We start from the raw sequence: 20,618 nt of genomic DNA on the forward strand, positions 1-20,618 counted from the left end.
ATTCATAACTTTATGACTAGTAGCGATTTGAAGGAATTACCTCTACTTCCCCATTAGGCCCCGCCCCTTTGGACCCTTGGGGGTCAGAGTCACCATTTATGCAAAATCTGTTCCCCTTCCCCAAAGGATGTTTCTGACCATATTGGGTTCAAATCCATTCATAACTTTATGACTAGTAGCGATTTGAAGGAATTACCTCTATTTCCCCATTAGGCCCCGCCCCTTTGGCCCCTTGGGGGGTCAGAGTCACCATTTATGCAAAATCTGATCCCCTTCCCTGAAGGATGTTTCTGACCAAATTGGGTTCAAATCCATTCATAACTTTATGACTAGTAGCGATTTGAAGGAATTACCTCTATTTCCCCATTAGGCCCCGCCCCTTTGGACCCTTGGGGGTCAGAGTCACCATTTATGCAAAATCTGTTCCCCTTCCCCAAAGGATGTTTCTGACCAAATTGGGTTCAAATCCATTCATAACTTTATGACTAGTAGCGATTTGAAGGAATTACCTCTATTTCCCCATTAGGCCCCGCCCCTTTGGCCCCTCGGGGGTCAGAGTCACCATTTATGCAAAATCTGTTCCCCTTCCCCAAAGGATGTTTCTGACCATATTGGGTTCAAATCCATTCATAACTTTATGACTAGTAGCGATTTGAAGGAATTACCTCTATTTCCCCATTAGGCCCCGCCCCTTTGGCCCCTTGGGGGGTCAGAGTCACCATTTATGCAAAATCTGATCCCCTTCCCTGAAGGATGTTTCTGACCAAATTGGGTTCAAATCCATTCATAACTTTATGACTAGTAGCGATTTGAAGGAATACCTCTATTTCCCCATTAGGCCCCGCCCCTTTGGACCCTTGGGGGTCAGAGTCACCATTTATGCAAAATCTGTTCCCCTTCCCCAAAGGATGTTTCTGACCATATTGGGTTCAAATCCATTCATAACTTTATGACTAGTAGCGATTTGAAGGAATTACCTCTATTTCCCCATTAGGCCCCGCCCCTTTGGCCCCTTGGGGGTCAGAGTCACCATTTATGCAAAATCTGTTCCCCTTCCCCAAAGGATGTTTCTGACCAAATTGGGTTCAAATCCATTCATAACTTTATGACTAGTAGCGATTTAAAGGAATTGCCTCAATTTCCCCTATTGGACCCCCCCCCTCAGGCCCCTTGGGGGTCAGAGTCACCATTTATGCAAAATCTGATTCCCTTCTGCCAAGGATGTTTCTGACCAAATTTGGTCAAAATCCAATAAGAACTTTTTGACTAGTAGCGATTTGAAGCAAATGTTGACGGACGGACGACGGACGACGGACGACGGACGCCGCACCATGGCATAAGCTCACCGGACCTTCGGTCCAGGTGAGCTAAAAACAGATCATAAGTCATTACAGGAAAGACCGATCATAAGTCATTACAGGAAAAACAGATCATAAGTCATTACAGGAAACAACGGTCATAAGTCATTACAGGAACACTGATCAGTAAGGTCTACAGGAAACACCTGATCACAAGTCATTACAGGAAACACCTATCATAAGTCATTACAGGAAACACCGATCATAGGTCATTACAGGAAACACCGATCACAAGTCATTACAGGAAACACCGATCACAAGTCATTACAGGAAACACCGATCACAAGTCATTACAGGAAACACCGACCATAGGTCATTACAGGAAACACCGATCACAAGTCATTACAGGTAACACTGATCATAAGTCATTACAGGAAACACCAATCACAAGTAATTACAGGAAACACTGATCACAAGTCATTACAGGAAACACCGATCACAAGTCATTAAAGGAAACACCGACCATAGGTCATTACAGGAAACACTGATCATAAGTCATTACAGGAAACACCGATCATAAGTCATTACAGGAAACACCGATCATAGGTCATTACAGGAAACACCGATCATAAGTCATTACAGGAAACACCGATCATAAGGCATTACAGGAAACACCGATCATAGGTCATTACAGGAAACAATCGGTCATAAGTCATTACAGGAAACACTGATTATAAGTCATTACAGGAAACACCGATCATAAGGCATTACAGGAAACACCGATCATAGGTCATTACAGGAAACAATCGGTCATAAGTCATTACAGGAAACACTGATCATAAGTCATTACAGGAAAAACAGATCATAAGTCATTACAGGAAAGACCGATCATAAGTCATTACAGGAAAAACAGATCATAAGTCATTACAGGAAACAACGGTCATAAGTCATTACAGGAAACACCGGTCATAAGTCATTACAGGAAACACTGATCGTAAGGTTACAGGAAACACCGATCATAAGTCATTACAGGAAAAACCGATCACAAGTCATTACAGGAAACACCGGTCGTAAGTCATTACAGGAAACACAGATCATAAGTCATTACAGGAAACATCGGTCATAAGTCATTACAGGAAACACTGATCATAGGTCATTACAGGAAACATCGACCATAGGTCATAACAGGAAACACCGATCACAAGTCATTACAGGAAACACCGATCGCAAGTCATTACAGGAAACACTGATCGTAAGGTTACAGGAAACACCGATCATAAGTCATTACAGGAAACACCTATCATAAGTCATTACAGGAAACACCGACCATAGGTCATTACAGGAAACATCGACCATAGGTCATAACAGGAAACACCGATCACAAGTCATTACAGGAAACACCGACCATAGGTCATTACAGGTAACACTGATCATAAGTCATTACAGGAAACACCAATCACAAGTAATTACAGGAAACACCGATCACAAGTCATTAAAGGAAACACCGACCATAGGTCATTACAGGAAACACAGATCACAAGTCATTACAGGTAACACCGATTATAAGTCATTACAGGAAACACTAACCATAGGTTATTACAGGAAACACTGATCATAAGTCATTACAGGAAACACCGATTATAAGTCATTACAGGAAACACCTGACCATAGGTCATTACAGGAAACACCGATCACAAGTCATTATAGGTAACACCGATCATAGGTCATTACAGGAAACACTGATCGCAAGTCATTACAGGAAACACCGATCATAAGTCATTACAGGTAACACCGATCACAAGTCATTAAAGGTAACACCGATCATAAGTCATTACAGGAAACACTGATCGCAAGTCATTACAGGAAAGACGGATCATAAGTCATTACAGGAAACACCGATCATTAGGGCAAACATAGAGACGACATGGCTGTATTACGGTTTGCAAGCAACCTCAGCCCAGTCCTTCTCCTTCCACTGTTAATAGGATTCAAATTGGCACCTATTTCAGTTACCATGGCAACCAGAAATAGAAATCTGCATGGCGACAGTGTTAGATTATTGTAGGCTCTGAACGAAAAACTGCCAAATGATAAAAAAAAATTTCTTTTAAAGCATTTTGAATTAATCTTTTTTCTATAACATACAGTCTGTACCTTTATCTGTGGTAAGTACATCTTACAACACTGCCTGTTTAAGTCACTTTCAGCTCTACAGCACTTCCTTTTATGTTTTGGACACAGATTATAGCCACTTTAGTGACACTGAGAGCTGTCAGACCTGTAATCTTCTTCAAACAGATTTACTAGATGATTATGTCCTAAATATAGATAGATGTACATAAGATCGTTTCCTTTGAATTGTGAGTTGGTAGCATGTAATCCATAAATTCTAATTGACACTGATTGTCCTGATGGGGGATAAAGATGTCTTCATTTCCACAGACAGTACGTATTACATTGTATGCGTAAACACAAATTTAATCCCCAATTTTTGACCATTGCATATGATATTTTGTCTAACTTTGGGTTATTGACAATACACAATAATGAAAGACAAGTCTCTAAACTTGTTTTCTTTTTAAAAATTCTTGTTACTTATTCCTATATTAATTTTTCAAAATTATGTTGATAAATATGAGACTGAGGTTGGACCTCTACATATAATATAAATCTCCGAAATAGAGTGAAAAGAAGTGATGAACTGATACGGAGGAATCAATATTTATGTGATTTCAGGGATTCTAACACACTTCAGCACCTCAAGTAGACAGGAAGTCTTATAATTTGAAATGTTTATCTTTCTCATCAATTTCTAAATCTGATTTATTGGACTGCAAGCTGCAGGCTATTGCAGGAAATAGAATGTAAAATCTGTTATACTTCCCTCACCCTACATTAAGTGTGATGGAATAGTCCAGTTAATGCATGTCTACAATAAACCAAATATCCCAGAGGGGGTGTCAGGTTCATGTTTATACACCTGCTACTCACAACTTTACAAGATCAGCTTCCGCCTCAAAGGTGAACATCTACCTTAACTTGAGACATTAGATTGGAAAACCAAGTCTTACAAACAGTTAAAAAAGAAACTACATATGTTTTCACTTTCTAAGTCAGTCCATACATCTTGCAATTTGACATTAACAAATTACGGGCAACTTTAATTTGCCTTTGTAATGCTGGTGCTGCCTTGCAGAACAGGGATGGGCTGAAATAACATGTAAACTCCATTACAACAGGCCCAATATATATTATCGGTATCGATACCACTTCCACTTATCTACAACCAAACTGAACATTTTCTGATACAATATTTCAATAAAGTTTTGTTGTAAGTGAATAAGTGAATAAATGAAATGCACTTAAGTTATTAAGGCTTGACAACAGAAAATGATTACACTCGGTCATGAATTTTCTATTGAGCGTTACAGCATCCAACGTAATTTAACAGGCTCCACAGACAAACAGAACAAGCCGTCTGTAGTCATGTACCGAAAAACATTATCGCAAACTGTATTGTGACAGTAAAGGATATCCAGATTAACATTGCAAGATCAAAAAAGATATTCAGAATAAGATTATCAGATATCCAGAATGACATTATCTGGAGATATCCAGAATGACAAAAGGTATCCATAATAACATTACAAGATATCCAGAATGGCATAAAAGATATCCAGAATGGCATAAAAAATATCCAGAATAACATTATCTGGTATCCAGAATGTCATTATAAGATTACCAGAATGTTATTATAAGATATACAGAATGTCATTATGAGATATCCAGAATAACATAATCAGATATCCAGATGACATACTTGATATCAAGAAGGACATTATAATATATCAAGAATGATATTAAAAGATATCCAGAATGTCATTTTAAGATATACAGAACAATGTTGTAAGGTGTCCAGAATGCCATTGTTAGATATCCAGAATGACATTACAAGAAATCCAGAATGGCATTGTTAGATATTCAGAATGACATTATAAGATATCCAGAATGCCATTGTTAGATATCCAGAATGACATTACAATAAATCCAGAATGGCATTGTTAGATATTCAGAATGACATTATAAGATATCCAGAACGGCATTGTTAGATATCCATAATGCCATTGTTGACTGCACTATTTTAGAAGTATACTTTGATTTAAACATTAGGATTAGGATTAGGCACAAGTTCTAACAACTTAGTTAGCCTTCTACTAACTAAATAAATTTTACATATATCGGGAACTTTTTTTTACGATATGAAAATAATCTATTTAAAGTCCAACAAAAAGAGCAATATTGATAGTAATGATAGGCATTAGTTTGTCAGAAGGAGGAATATAAATGTACCCATGGAAATTCAAAGAAGTTGACAAACATGTGTAATTTTACAGACCAAAAAAACTGAATTAATCAGCAGTAACATTTAACATCGAGTAACCTGAACTTATCCAAATGTTCTATTTTTGATGTGATTGGAGGCGAGGCAGCAATATGAATTTAATTGTACAAGGTGATCGGTCTATAGTAGGAGACAAAACAGTTCTTTACGACTCCAAGCAGACATATTTGGTTCATTAATGGGAAGTCAAAGTATCGGGTTTTGAGATGTGCGTAATACTAGGTAATGGAGATCACAGTTGTTCAGTATATGCTACAATGTAAATATGCACTGTCTGGTTTAAACTGTTCAGATAACCTTCCTAAATTATCCATCATCTCATGTTCCCAAGCTTAATTACTTTACAAACTAAACAGAAGAGGGTAACACTGTATCAGTGCCTGAAACATTATCTACTACTTGTAGCATTACACACAACAAATGTCACAGAATGTGTGGGTGCTGAAAAGGACTGTTTCTGAAGTGTAAATTGTAATTAATGAAGTCATTTGTGATACCAAAGTGTTAATAGGGTAAAGTACTGATCGAGTTTATGAGTAAATACAAATCTTCTATGTTATCTTAATTCATCCCAAAGCAATATCCTTCTCTCCAACATGTGTTCTGTCTTAATTTTATATTCTTTATTAACGGTAATTCCTGGGTCTTGATGACATTAAGGTTTTACCAATTCTGTTCGACAGTTGTCAGTGTTATCAAGGTTTTACCAATTCTGTCCCAGACAGTGTCAGTGGTAATAAAATGTTTTATCAATTCTGTCCCAGACAGTTGTCAGTGTTATCAAGGTTTACCCAATTCTGACCCAGACAGTTGTCAGTGGTATCAAGGTTTGCCCAATTCTGACCCAGACAGTTGTCAGTGGTATCAAGGTTTTACCAATTCTGTCCCAGACAGTTGTCAGTGTTATCAAGGTTTACCCAATTCTGACCCAGACAGTTGTCAGTGGTATCAAGGTTTTACCAATTCTGTCCCAGACAGTTGTCAGTGGTATCAAAGTTTTATCAATTCTGTCCCACTGTTGTCAGTGGTATCAAGGTTTTATCAATTCTGTCCCAGACAGTTGTCAGTGGTATCAAGGTTTTACCAATTCAGTCCCAGACAATTGTCAGTGGTATCAAGGTTTTACCAATTCTGTCCCACAGTTGTCAGTGGTATCAAGGTTTTACCAATTCTGACCCAGACAGTGTCAGTGGTATCAAGGTTTTACAAATTCTGACCCAGACAGTGTCAGTGGTATCAAGGTTTTACCAATTCTGTCCCAGACAGTTGCAGACCTGCCAACCTTTCAAATTCAAAAATAGTAATTTGGCCCATTTTTGAGCAAAAAAAGAGTAATTCTTAACAATTCTTGCCAAATCTATTGCATCAAAAAGAGTAATTTGCTACTATTTCGAGAGAAAAAAGAGTAACGACCACCACAAAATAGTAAAGATTACTATAAAATAGTAGTAGTTGGCAGGTCTGCAGTTGTCAGTGGTATCAAGGTTTTACCAATTCTGTCCCAGACAGTTGTCAGTGGTATCAAGGTTTTACCAATTCTGTCCCAGACAGTTGTCAGTGTTATCAAGGTTTTACCAATTCTGTCCCAGACAGTTGTCAGCATTATTAAGGTTTACCAATTCCAGACTCCATGCAAATTTGTTTCCCTCTGAAAAACTCACCCTTGCAAAGGTAATGGTATCAACTCTTGTATATGATATAATATATATATGAAAGATGAAGCTGTAGAATATACTGTCTGTCAAACACACAAATAAAATAATGTGTCCATAAAACATAGAAGATATATCTTCAAACTGTTCCTGTATATATATGGAGCGTTCCATCTTTTGGTGACTAGGCAGTCTTGTGGTCTATAATCAAGTTGTTGTCCACTGGTTGTATACAAGTTGTATTAAAACAGACACAATGTCTGGTGAAGGATGCAGTCTAACTTAGTTAGCATGTATGGTGTCACGCATGGAAATGGCAATTACAGCATACTACACTGCCGCACTCTACTGTCTGTTTGCTTTGGCAGCTGCAGAATTCACAGAAGCAGTTCCAATATGATTTTTATTCTCAAAACAAAATGCTAAGTTTTACCAGTAAATTCAGTATGATTTTGCAGAAGAGGCATTTCAAAACATTGTTTGTATCGATTGAATTTTCTCCTTGTGGAAGATATTTGAAACATTTCTAAACATGTTGGAATGTGACATCTCCATGAAAATTCTGCCCTGTTGATCATCAGAGTACTTAAGCTCTCTGTTAATAGGAATTTGGATCATCAGGAACTATTCGATATCAAAAACTGAAAAATGCTTCACATTTCAACTACCAAGTATGAAATAATGAAAATGTATTGAAGTACACTATGATTGGAGCAAAATCTGGCTTAGTACTATGTACTGTATGCTCAGATCCCTTCACCAGATTCACAATCTACCAAGTCTGATAATACTCAAGGAAATTGTATCTATCTAATCATAGTTTCATTTTTTAAATTTTATTTTCATTTTAATTCAACATTATGAAACTTCACAAAATCTCTCTCCTCACTAGCTGTAGTACTCGCTAACACGAAAATTGCATGTCTATGAACAAGTTTAAAATTAAACAAAATGAAATAAATCTGTAGAAAGTAAGGAAGCAAACATGTCCATGCGTATACAAGTGTATACAGAGTACAATTTTAGAATATGTTTTTATTCTTTCTGTCATGAAGAGATATTAAAGGTTTATTAGCTCTCTTAGATTAATATGTGTTGGTAAATATTTACATCATAAAACATCCATTTTTATATTAATTTGTAATTCAGGAAATATTTTGATCAATGCATCGAAAGACATTTATCTGTTTTATTTCCACCGACATTCAACAGGCTATGAACAATTCCTTACCAGAAATTGATAGCTGGACAAAGGCAATGGTACATTGAGACAAAGGCAGTTTAATCATTTTCAGTAAGTATATGTTGATTACAATTCTACAATGCTAGGTTATAGATATTATACCTTTTCTCCAGCGATAACCACAGCCTGTGTAGGTCTGTTTTCATCTATTTTGCCAAGGGTTCTGGCACGATACCCTGGCCACGATAATCTCCGGTCATGTCTAGTATACTTTGAGAACATGTTGTCCAGTTATTCCCACAACAGCTTTTGGCCAAATAAATTATCCAAGTCACATCTCCATACCAGGATCACGACATACCACCAATGAAAACATAGTCCACTCGTCTTCACTGGGTGTGATGCACACATAAATTGACAGCTTCCCCAGCACTTCGGATCAATGTTATGTCTAATTTGTAGCCAACTTATAAAATCATTACTTATATGTTAGAAGCGTGTCATCAACAGAATGAACGAATTGTGTAATTACACAGATGATAACAAATCACTCACGACTGGTAAATTAATGGTACATGTAGCTAAATCAGCTTACATCAAGAAGACGTCAGCACTGTCTGATCAGTGTGTCCATTAAGCTTTAAGTATTGAAATGACACTATTGAAATCCAGCAGGATCATCATACAGGGCTGGCTCCCAGCATTTCTGGAGTATGGAGCTTAATAGTCGGATACAGTCACTAGGCAGAGATCAGTAATTATGAGAAATGCACAATCCATTGGAAATGTAATCAACTTCTGCCCACGGATAGATACTATTTTTGGGTACCCAGGTGCTACGATTCACACGTACACATCACCTACTTGAAGTATATTTTTTAAAGTATATATAATTGTGTTATCACTGTTGAGGTTTTTGCATCGATGAAAATGTTCCTTTTAAACTGACTTACGTCAATTTCTATGGCTTCTTTATTTCTCCTCTTCGGATTAACATGGAAATGAAAGGGTGATCAGAGTTAGTGAACATGCAGTCATGTTAAGTATAAGAAATCAAAATAGCTCCTGTATCAGATCAGGTATTTTGATCCTTCAAGATTTCCACCCTTAAACACTAGAGGTTTTTATCATACATCAGTATCAAAATACCTTTACATCAATCATAATACATTTTTACCAGATTTCACATTTACCTCCACGAAACACCAAAATGACTGTACATGTGTTGAAAACAAATCAGGTAACGAAAGTGGATAATGTTTTCACTGCGCGAATGATTATATGCATTAGGTTAAGTGTCTATCGCATCATAAAACCCGTTGATCACTAATGTACATAACACTCATTAGTGCTAATTGTTGTCCACAGGCTGTGTTAATATCCATCTATATCCCTCCGGGGAATCGGTTCTGTCGTCAACACCAGCATACATCAACAGGAGACTAAACCCCATTCAAGGTGTCCATTGTACTCCTATTATGTACTTATGTCTGTCCTTATCTCCAGGTAACAGAGGACTCACCAGAACCCGCTCATACATTACAGTCTAACTATACTGACGGTCAATTATAGATGCTGCTCCACAAGTTTAATGCATTTCCTACCAATGCGCAATTCTCAAAGATGTTTAAATATTTATGCTGAAGTGTAAATTAGTGCAGTGTGTCCCAAACACATTGTCAGTAGAACGATGCTGTTAACAGCCAATCCAACAGAACCTCTGCCCTGCAGAAATATTTAAATCCCACTTTTAAAGCAATCAATAGTAAGACTTAATCTTGAATGTTTCGCATTCCAGGCAGGAATCTGTCCAATGTAGGTATGTTCACTTAGTAATTATGGAGATAACTAATAAGACTGAAGTAGAGTACATTTCCCATTGATGATTTAATCCAGCTGACATATACTGTATATCATTGTACTGTTATAGATGACAGCTTAAATCCTTCACAGAAACATTGTCACATTCTGTCCACATTTAGTATCGGTACATTCCCTGGGCATTGATCTTAACAGGTCAGCAACAACACCACCTTCATTGACAACGACATTTGAAACTAGTAAGGGAAGCTGTTGGCAAACGAATCACTCGAGATCAGTATAAGATCGTTAAGTCAGCCAGTCATGGGGATGCCACAAATCCATTTCATCTTCCAGTATTGATCTATATTTATCAAGCAGGTTCTCCAAAATCAAGCTCTGCATATGGTTTTGCTATCTAGCTGACATGAATTTAATGATCTATGGATAAGCTGAATTAAATTGCTGTACTGTGCTTAGAGTATGTTCTCCAAGGTCAAACCAAAGTCTAATTTGAAGGTCAATATGTCACACTATTTCATGTATAGTTAATATAAACACTGAAGGATATCCAGCTAATAAAGGTCTTAGTTGCTGAATGACTCAGAACACCATATCTGTAAAAGTAGATTATTTTTACTAACTTTAAAGAACAATTTTCAAAAGATTTACATAATCTTTACAGTACAGGTCGCAGGAGTCAATCGGAGAGCACAACAGCTGAAGTTTACACCCATCTGTTTTTTCATAAATGGAAACACTCATTCTGATGTCCAATGAGGATTATGCTAGTGGTTTGGGGCACGATGATCGTCTACAGACACCACAGGAAAGATATTGACACATACAATTCAGAAACACCTCCGATAGTGTCAATCTGTCTCTCACTTTAGAGAAGTATCCATTGCCGATTAAGCTGGTGTAACATTCAAAACACTGACAACTGACATTGTTTTCGAGAATATCTATATATATATATACATTTGAACAACCCTGGAACAATCTCCATTTTATCTACACACAGATATGAAATTACTCCAATCCAGAACGAATGTTGGTTTGGTAAAGACTCTCCCTCAAAAGCAATGTTACCTCGGAATGAATCTGTGCTGTGTAGTTGGCTGCCAAGTCCTTGCCATCCCAGCCCAATGATCAATACCCTTCCCTGAGTCTGCCATGGCACAGCCTACTATGGCAACTGTTACCATTTATATCATATAAATACCATCTGACATGACAGCGGGTCCTTCGTATAAATTGCTTCTCATTATTACTTCTTCTTTATCACCTGAAGGTGTTCTCTGGTTGAAAAAAAAAAACGTTGAAACCACAGGTGTATAGTCAAAATTGGTACAACCTTTTAGTCTCAATATAGTAGTCAGGCCAATGATCTTTGACACAGCAGCATTATAGATATTTTTTGCTCCTTTCATATGAGCAATGTCATACTGATTAACAACCTGTTCCTTAATTCTTTATTCACCTAATGAGTTGTTTCTTTGTCCCCCCAATGAATCCCTATGATACAATAATTTTGTTTAAAATCCTTTACTCCTTTAATTTGAAGACATCTTTTAATGTTTCCCTACTTCCTTATAAATTATTGTCCAACCTTTCCGTCTAAAAGAATCCATTGAGTCAACACATAATCTTTTCATGTCAAGTATATGTTTCCACGTCAAGCACAAGCCTTCCCATGTCAAGTACAAAGATTTTCAAGAAAAACAATCATTCAAACACGCTTATAGGACTGTGAAAAACATTTAGAATTGTCCTTATCTAATGGGCTTCTTAAAACTAGTATTGAATCCATTTGACTTAACAGGGATGCTTTATATTTCAAATTAGGTTACATGTATAATCCCTTCACTCATACTAAAACAAAACACTGATGTGTAAGTTTCAGAAATAATTACAAATTTCCTTTTTTTAAACAGACATAAAGGAGATTAGAATTCCACAGTTGTGGATGTGTCGCCTTACACAAACTTAATTAAAAGGCGTCATTTTGAAAATTTAATGGTCACCACATGAAAAGCATCATGCTTCTGTTGACGGTTAGTTTATTGATAGAGTTTAAAGTCCATACAATGCAACATCTGAGGGCATGTGTGGTGGTATCATTATTGCATGATGCTATTGTGTGTGGCATAACTCCAGCAATGGATGGAATTCGACAAAAGTACTGAACTCGACTGTAATCCTTCATTCATGAAAAAGTAATGTATCAAGTTACATATTGATGTGACAAGTGGTAACAAAAAGGATATATATCTATAGACAGTAATAAGAATTTCCTCTGTGCAACAGGTTATATATAACTCCAGAGGGAAAAGAATATTGACATTATTATGATGATGTCACATACAAAGTTAGAAATTGATACGGCAAGCAGTTCATTAGAAAAAATATGGAAATCAATTAATTAGGAGAACTTCCTATGTGCAAAGGCCATACCTGGGGGTATAGCAATAGCTACCCTGGACTTCGTCCCGACGAGCTAAAAATAAAATATTGACACAGGGTTCAAACTCAAACAGTAATTCATTATGACAAAGCCACATACTAAGTTGCAAATTGATGTGGCAAGAGGGAAGGAAAAAAAGTCTGAAAGTGTGATGGTGCATGGCGGCAGACAAAGTGATCCGTAAGTGTCTGCCATGCTTCGCAGGCGACACAAAATAGGCATTTTACATATATAAGCCCTATAACTGCACAAGCTCAACTGATCAAATTTATCGGAAACTGATCAAACACATTAGGATGAAAACAATATGAGTCAGAAGGCTAACAAAGTCGCCGACGTCTCCATTACTAGTAAAGTATGGTGTAAAGTAAACATACAATTTTAGTCGTAATCTTATTATAGATCTTTTAGTCCACAGTTATGATTGCAAAGATTACACTTTCTTTATATATATATATTTTTTGGAAGCACTAAACAACTTTCTTTATATATATATATTTTTTGGAAGCACTAAACAAAGTCTTTTGGTATGCTAATTTATCATTGAGCAAATTTATATCTGGTTATATGGTTAAAATTGAGTGCAATCAAATATGTGTGTTCACAGTATGTAATTTCCTATTGCTCTGAATGTTCCCATTTAACCCTGTACCATAATGAAGCTGCCGACCTTTGAACCAATCAGATCACTATATAGAACCTAAGGTTAACCTTATACCATGCATATATAGTGTACATGTAAGTGAAAATGTTAACTTAAAATCTGTTCAGGGCTTTGATTTGAGATGTGACCTTTGACGCGTAACCTTGACAAATGAATCACTTAAATTAAATTAAAGAATTTGATGTGTTATAAATTTGAAGTTTTAGTGATCTGAAAAGTGAAATTGACCTTGACTTACACTGACTGAGAGTCAATCAATTTAGATTTTAGAGCGATCCTCCTGTTGATCAACCACTAGTTAGTACCCATCTAATGAACAGCATGGTATATAGGACTCCAGAACCTGAGAGTATAGACTGAATGCTGCCTCTGAACCTAGGAATAATCTCTCAGTAGGCTACTGGTTACGCTACCCTGATTCTCTGTTTTACACAGGAAATTAGTGGATTATAGTCTGTCAATGGTTTCCCCCTCCAAATGTCAGTAAACCAACAATATTCGAGAGTATTTACCCATGAAATGGTATGCATGGCTTTTTCCTGGACTCATTACTGTAGGAGGAAGCTATCAACTGTTGATATTCCTGACGGTTGGTGAGGCTGTAGGAGGAAGCTATCAACTGTTGATATTCCTGACAGTTGGTGAGGCTGTAGGAGGAAGCTATCAACTGTTGATATTCCTGACGGTTGGTGGCCTCTGTGACATGTAATATCCTAGCATTGTCAATATGACCTTATGTACATAAGCATGGTGATGATTTCTAGGCATTGTTAACGCCTAATTCTGATAATATGACTTGACTATTGACTTATGTGATATGGTAATTTACAAGCTGGTATTAATTAAATATACTGTTTGTGTAAACCCGATTATGATGTTATTTTAATAGTAAACTTGATTCTGGGTGTCAGTTAAAGGATGGGGAAATGTTATTTAATGGTAAACCTAATTCTGGGTTTCAGAAGGATGGGGAAATGTTATTTATCGGTAAAACTGGTTCTGGGTTTCAGAAGGATGGGAAAGATTATTTAACAGTAAACCTGATTCATGGTTTCAGTAGGATGGGGAAATGTTATTTAACGGTAAACCTGGTTCTTGGTTTCAGTAGGATGGGAAAGATTATTTAACAGTAAACCTAATTCTGGGTTTCAGTAGGATGGGGAAATGTTATTTAACAGCTAGTAAACCTGATTCTGGGTAAATTATCATGCTTTGTTTGTTTTTAGTATAAAAAATTTGGTAACAATTAAAGGTTAAGACGTTTCATAAATGTACTTGAGATGTAAATAAATTTTCTACAAAAAAGCAATTCTTTACCAAATTTAGAAAACTGATCATAATTGATCATCAATTTTGAGTTTGGTTATCCATTCTGAAAGTGAAACTGATTCCCTTCACTAACTTATGTATATCTGGTAGTTTTTGCCCCCGTTTAATTTTCGCCGTTTTCGCCTTTTGAAGATAGGGCGAATTTAAGATTAAGGCAAAAATTTCAAGCTGAATTGAAGGATTTATAAACCAATACATGGGCCATGTGTAGTCAGATCAGAAACATTATTATTAACCCTCTTACTTTTCAACTGTAAAATCGCGTACTAGGCTTTGCATATTCAAGTTATTCAAGTTATTTAAAAAATTCAGTCATTTTTTTGTAGTATTATGTAGCCCGGTCATGATAAAAATGAAATACAGAGTGACATCAAATTCCTGCCATGGAAAAGATTAATTTGATGAGTTCACCGTCGCTTAATTGCGGCTTTCATTCATGTACATGTATGTACATGTGAACAAGAGAAAACACTGGCCAGTCATTAGTCACGGTGCGATGAACTTACAATTGATCGTGTTTGGTTAAAATCACCCATGCATACCCGATACTACTTGAATTAGCAGGGACTAAAAGAAAATCTGAGCACAGGTAAACGTTCTATGTTTAACATCTTTTTTTACACTCCACGAACGTTCGTGGAGTGTAACGTAATCAGAAGCCTTGAGTAGCGAAGATGCACACCTGATTACATTTCACATCTCATGCTGGTAAGACAATTGGGGAACTCGATAAGTCCCGAGTGGTCCGAGTGCAACTTTATTGATAATTCCGAATGAAATTTTTCGATTTTACAAACGATGAAAAAGATATTTCTTGAAAACCATATAGGTCGAATTTAAAACGGGGCGAATATGTTTTATGTTGCTCAAGGGCGAAAAATAACCTGGTATACAGTATATATATAGTCAACAGAAAAATGTGCTCCCTCTTCCCAGCTGTCCACTATAGTCAAAGGCTATAAGCTGACATTATCTAAGTGATGATTTGTTGAAAACAGCGCCTGACACATACAATTATCAAATACAATGACATATAAAAGGTGTTTCAACACTTGTGAAACAAATATTTTGTTAGCTAAATTCCTGTTTATTTCATTCAGGTTACGCTTGTTTCTGTCAGAGTAAAAGGTGATATTTTACTCCATAGGTTGTTAATGTAAACAATATGGCGGCTTGCTAAATTTTCATTTTAGCTAACAGTGTCTAAGACATTGTGAAATGTTCAATGCGTCATCTAGATCTAATTTAGAACAATATTTCTCAATAATGTATGCTGAAAGCATATCTAATCTTTGTTTTTCTATATGAAAAATGAAATTGAAATTGAAATTGTAATTCTAATTCTAATTCACTGTAAAGTATTTACAAATTTATTTATAGCCTATATGCAGCCTTTATACACTGTAAACATTTGATGTATGTTCAGGAGAGGGCCTCGATAAGTTTGAGAACTTGTGCCCAAATCCTATTTGTCACTATAATTATGAACCATTTAAAGGCAAATAAATATGTTTAAAACAAATGATTGTGAAAGCTCACCGGTGGCAGCAATCACACTATGCATTCATTTTTTAGGTATGTATAAGCATGTCATTTTGAAATTGTACGTCACATAATATTGCTCCTAGACCTCTAATGAATGTATAAACCAAATAAGAAGGGTGTGGACTTACAAGCTTTCCAAAACTTACACTAAAAATCTTTAAAGAAAGTTTTGGTGCCAAAAAAATAAGTCCACTAAATGGTAAAGTGCCAAAAAAAAATCACAATATTTTTTGCATGATTTTGATATAACATCACTCCTGGACATCTAATGAATGCATAAACCAAATTAGAAGGGTGTCAGAGCATAATTTTGGAATTACCCCAAAAACTTTAAAGAGGATTTTGGTGCTAAAAAAGTCAAGTTAACAAAATGGTAAAATGCGAAAAAATCACATTTTTTTTCTGCATGATTTTGACATAACATTACTCCTAGACCTCTAATGAATGTATTAACCAAATTAGAAGGGTGTAAGGTGTATACTTTTGGACTTAGAAGCTTCCAAAAACTGATCCCAAAAACTTTTAAAGTTTTGGGTTGGGACGCCGACCCCGACCCCGATGCGGACGCCAGGGTGACAGCATTAGCTCTCGGTTACTCTTAACCGGTGAGCTAAAAACAACACACCAAAAACGCACAGGTAGTCTGCCATTTTGTTTAAACTTCTGGGAGCAAGCTGCCTAATAACAACTTCTGGTATGGAATGTTAGAAAGAACACAAAATACAGAAAGAGTTAACATTGACTAATGGATGAACTACAGTCAAACCTGCTCTAACGACCCCCTGTATATAACGACTGCCTGTCTATAACGACCGGTTTTAAGATTCCCCGTGATATTTTACTATATAACGACCCTCTGTATAGCGACTACCTGTCTAATGTGGCTAACGACCGATGATTTCGGAACGGCGGTCGCTAATTTGTTTTCTATAGCGACCGATTTCTGTCGGCCATCTTCTGCTCTCGGCAGTCATCCCTCATAAAATCCCCGGAAAATTCAGACACATCGACCCCGGCTTGATTATACAAACAAAGGACCTCCACAACCCTGGCCTGAGTATATAAACAAAAGACCCCTACCACCTGTTAGCCTATAATTACTGTAGCTGCCCTGGCCTGGGGCACGGTAAGAGAGGAGTCGGGTCACCATGCGTGTTGGTATTACATTACAACTGTGCACAGGTGGCTTCATTTGACACGGTCAGTTAATTTTGTGATTACAACTAGGATACATCACTTCAATAACAAACACTGGTCATATCTGTCAACAAGATTTACTCACATGAAAGCCAATAATGCCTTTCTTAATCGTAGCTGTCGGTACTAGCGTTTGTACTGCCGCCATCTTTAATTAGTCAATACTATTAAAAAGTCGTAAACTGACACAAATATCCGGATTTCAATTTGGGTCAGAAAAAAAATATTTTGGTTTTAAGAAGTAAGACTATAACAAAAAATAATTAGTAGTAACACAAATATAATTAATTTATTAATTATTGTGTATTCTTTTTCTTTATTTATGAAAGAAAGGGAGATAATTTGATAGATACATATAGCATTATTTCAGAACATAATATTTAACAAAAATTATCCATAAGACCATTTTGAGTTATATTTTGTGTTTGGGTCCACAAATCATTAAATATTAAACCCTTCAGATTTATAAAGTTTATGCATTTATTTAACTTCTGACTGGTCTTCTGAATGCCCTGTTCAATGACAATTTTTTATGGCAGGTTTAAGTAAATTGGTTGGTGCAATAATTTTGACCTGTCTATAAAGGCAACCTGTCTATAGTGACCGTTTTTCTGCCTCCCCTTGGACGGTCGCTATAGACAGGTTTGACTGTAATTCAATCTCATAAACAGAAAAGAAGAAAAGCTGAAAACTCTTAATTTCAACAGAATAATAGGCTATGTACTTCTTTTTCTGGTTTGACCTGGTTACGACAAACACGCCTGACAGAAACACAATCCCACACAAAAATGTGCCAAAAATAGCATGGTATACTCTGTGTGCTGGGCTTAAATTGCCCTGTGAATTCTGCTCTGTGTAGTAGTAGATGATGGCTACCTCACAAAACATAAGGGACATTGCATGCTATCTAGAACATCTAAGGTATCCCTTGCCAAAGGACACAACTACAGAACAGGATAGGCTTTGATCTATCAGCTTTCTGAGAAACACAAACCAACCAAGGTGTGGATCACACTCTCACCTTGGATTCTCACCTAATGTTACAATGTCTGTTGCTCTAACCATCCAAGGTGGGAATCACAATCTCACCTTAGATTTTCACCTGAGGTTACAATGTCTGTTGCTCTAAAGAGTTTCCAGCTATGAAAGCTATTAAGGCACGTACACTGAGTTGGTAAATATAGGGGATGAATATGTGTTAGCATAATTTCATGATTTATCATCGATCAGTCAAATATCATATATCAATATAAATACATGTATATATAATTGGCCATGTAGTAATAGGCCAGTATAGACAATTAAATTCAACATGATCAAGACACAAGTGAATTACAAACGCTCACATACAGACATAAATTAAATAGATAAACAACAATCAATACCATTATGTTTGTGTTAGTGATCCCGTGGATCGATAATCATTCCCAGAAGCCCTATTGTTATTAATTAGAAAATATCTTAGGATGTGTATAGATGGATATAAATATAAATAGCCTAATAAAAGGTTTTATTCAATTAGTAACAGCACAAGTTAAAATGATATGATGACAGCATGTGCTATATATGTAGCAAACATTTTTGTTTATCTTTGCAGTAAATTGGTTAATTTCGTCCCACAAATTTTTTGTATATATATATATATATATACACTGCCATCAATAAAACAATTTAAGAATTTCACGAAAGTGGATGTGATGCCTGCACAGCATGCTAGATGGTTACGAAGAAAGTGATACAATTTATATAAAAAGGAAAGATATTCTTTGAGTGTTTGAAGCTCATAAAACATTTTGAATTCCAGACAGATAATGCACATATAACATTATCGCCTAGGAACACATTTTCTTTTTTTAGTAACAGTGACCTTGACCTTAAACCTCCAGACCTGAAATGCATCCCAAGCAAGCCCCTTTGGTAAGGAATTAATGTCTCTATGAAGTTTGAGCTTGCATGGTTAGCCCAAGGAAACTTGAGTTATGGCACGGAAACTGATTTGCTATTTTCAGTAACAGTGACCTTGAACTTTGGGTCTGAAAAGCAATCCCATGCAAAAACTAGCACTTTTGGTAAGGAAGGTCTGTATGAAGTTTGAGCATGATCAGTCCAAGGAAACTTGAGTTATCGCACGGAAACACATTATATTTATAGTAACAGTGACCTTGACCTTTAACCTCTGGACCTGAAATGTAATCCAAAGCAAACTCCTTTGGTAAGGAAGGTCTGTATGAAGTTTGAGCTTGATTAGCCCAAGGAAATTTAAGATATGGCATGGAAACTAATTTCTATTTTTAGTAACAGTGACCTTGACCTTTGACCTTTAGGTCTGAAAATCAATTACATGCAATGCAAGCACTTTTGGTAAGGAAGGTCTGTATTAAGTTTGGGTTTGATCAGCCCAAGGAAAGTTGAGTTGTCCCATGGAAACTTCTTTTTCGGACACCGACATTGTGATCCCAATACGTCTCCTGCTTTCGCAGGCGACAAAAAAACTAGGTGGTATACAAAATCTTTTGACTTGTTGAAATATTATGAGTGCATCACATCCTTTCTTGAATTTCTTGAAGATTATCATTTTGTCAGTGACAATAAATAGCATTTTTCTAATGAAAATAAACCACATTGATGAAATTTCAGGGAGGGTCAAAGATATATGAGCTACTTTGTTCTAAAGATGCACCATAACATTACACTCTGTGAACTTTCATCCCATCCAAACATTTTGTTTTTCTGCGAAAATATGCTCTCAATATAACAAAATTTCTAAATGTATTCCAATTATAATTATATTCCAAAAAATTTGCTTTTTAGGATTTGCACATATCGACTATTCATAGACAAGAGGCCCATGGACCTTAACTTTCCTACTAGAGAAGAATTTTAAAATGTTTTTCAAGATGGTGGCCATCTTGGATTTTGCACAAACCCGCAAAATAACAACACTTAGTCAGGACCATCTTAGAATTAGTTCAGGTAAGTTAAGAGTTGAATCTCACTGGTGAAACTTGAGAAGAAGTTTGAAATGTTAAAAGTTTTTGCCCCCCAGATGAAGCATAATGACTATTTTGAGGTCCATTCCTA

At 36.3% G+C, this 20,618-nt stretch overlaps 1 protein-coding gene across 2 annotated transcripts in view; it reads right to left on the reverse strand.

The window, feature by feature from the left end:
- Positions 1 to 20,618, reverse strand: part of LOC117321719 (G-protein-signaling modulator 2-like) — a 109,406-nt gene that overhangs the window by 31,930 nt on the left and 56,858 nt on the right. The window contains exon 1 of one of the 2 annotated variants that reach the window (XM_033876230.1): positions 8,698 to 9,973. The exons of the other annotated variant lie outside the window; for it this stretch is intronic. Within the exon in view, the coding sequence (XP_033732121.1) occupies positions 8,698 to 8,817 (120 nt within the window). The 5' untranslated portion in view covers positions 8,818 to 9,973. Of the gene's footprint in view, positions 1 to 8,697; positions 9,974 to 20,618 lie in introns of those variants that run through there. 2 annotated transcript variants of the gene reach the window in all.

This window comes from Pecten maximus, chromosome 2, assembly GCF_902652985.1.
Source record: "Pecten maximus chromosome 2, xPecMax1.1, whole genome shotgun sequence".
In the NCBI taxonomy this organism is placed as follows: domain Eukaryota; kingdom Metazoa; phylum Mollusca; class Bivalvia; order Pectinida; family Pectinidae; genus Pecten; species Pecten maximus.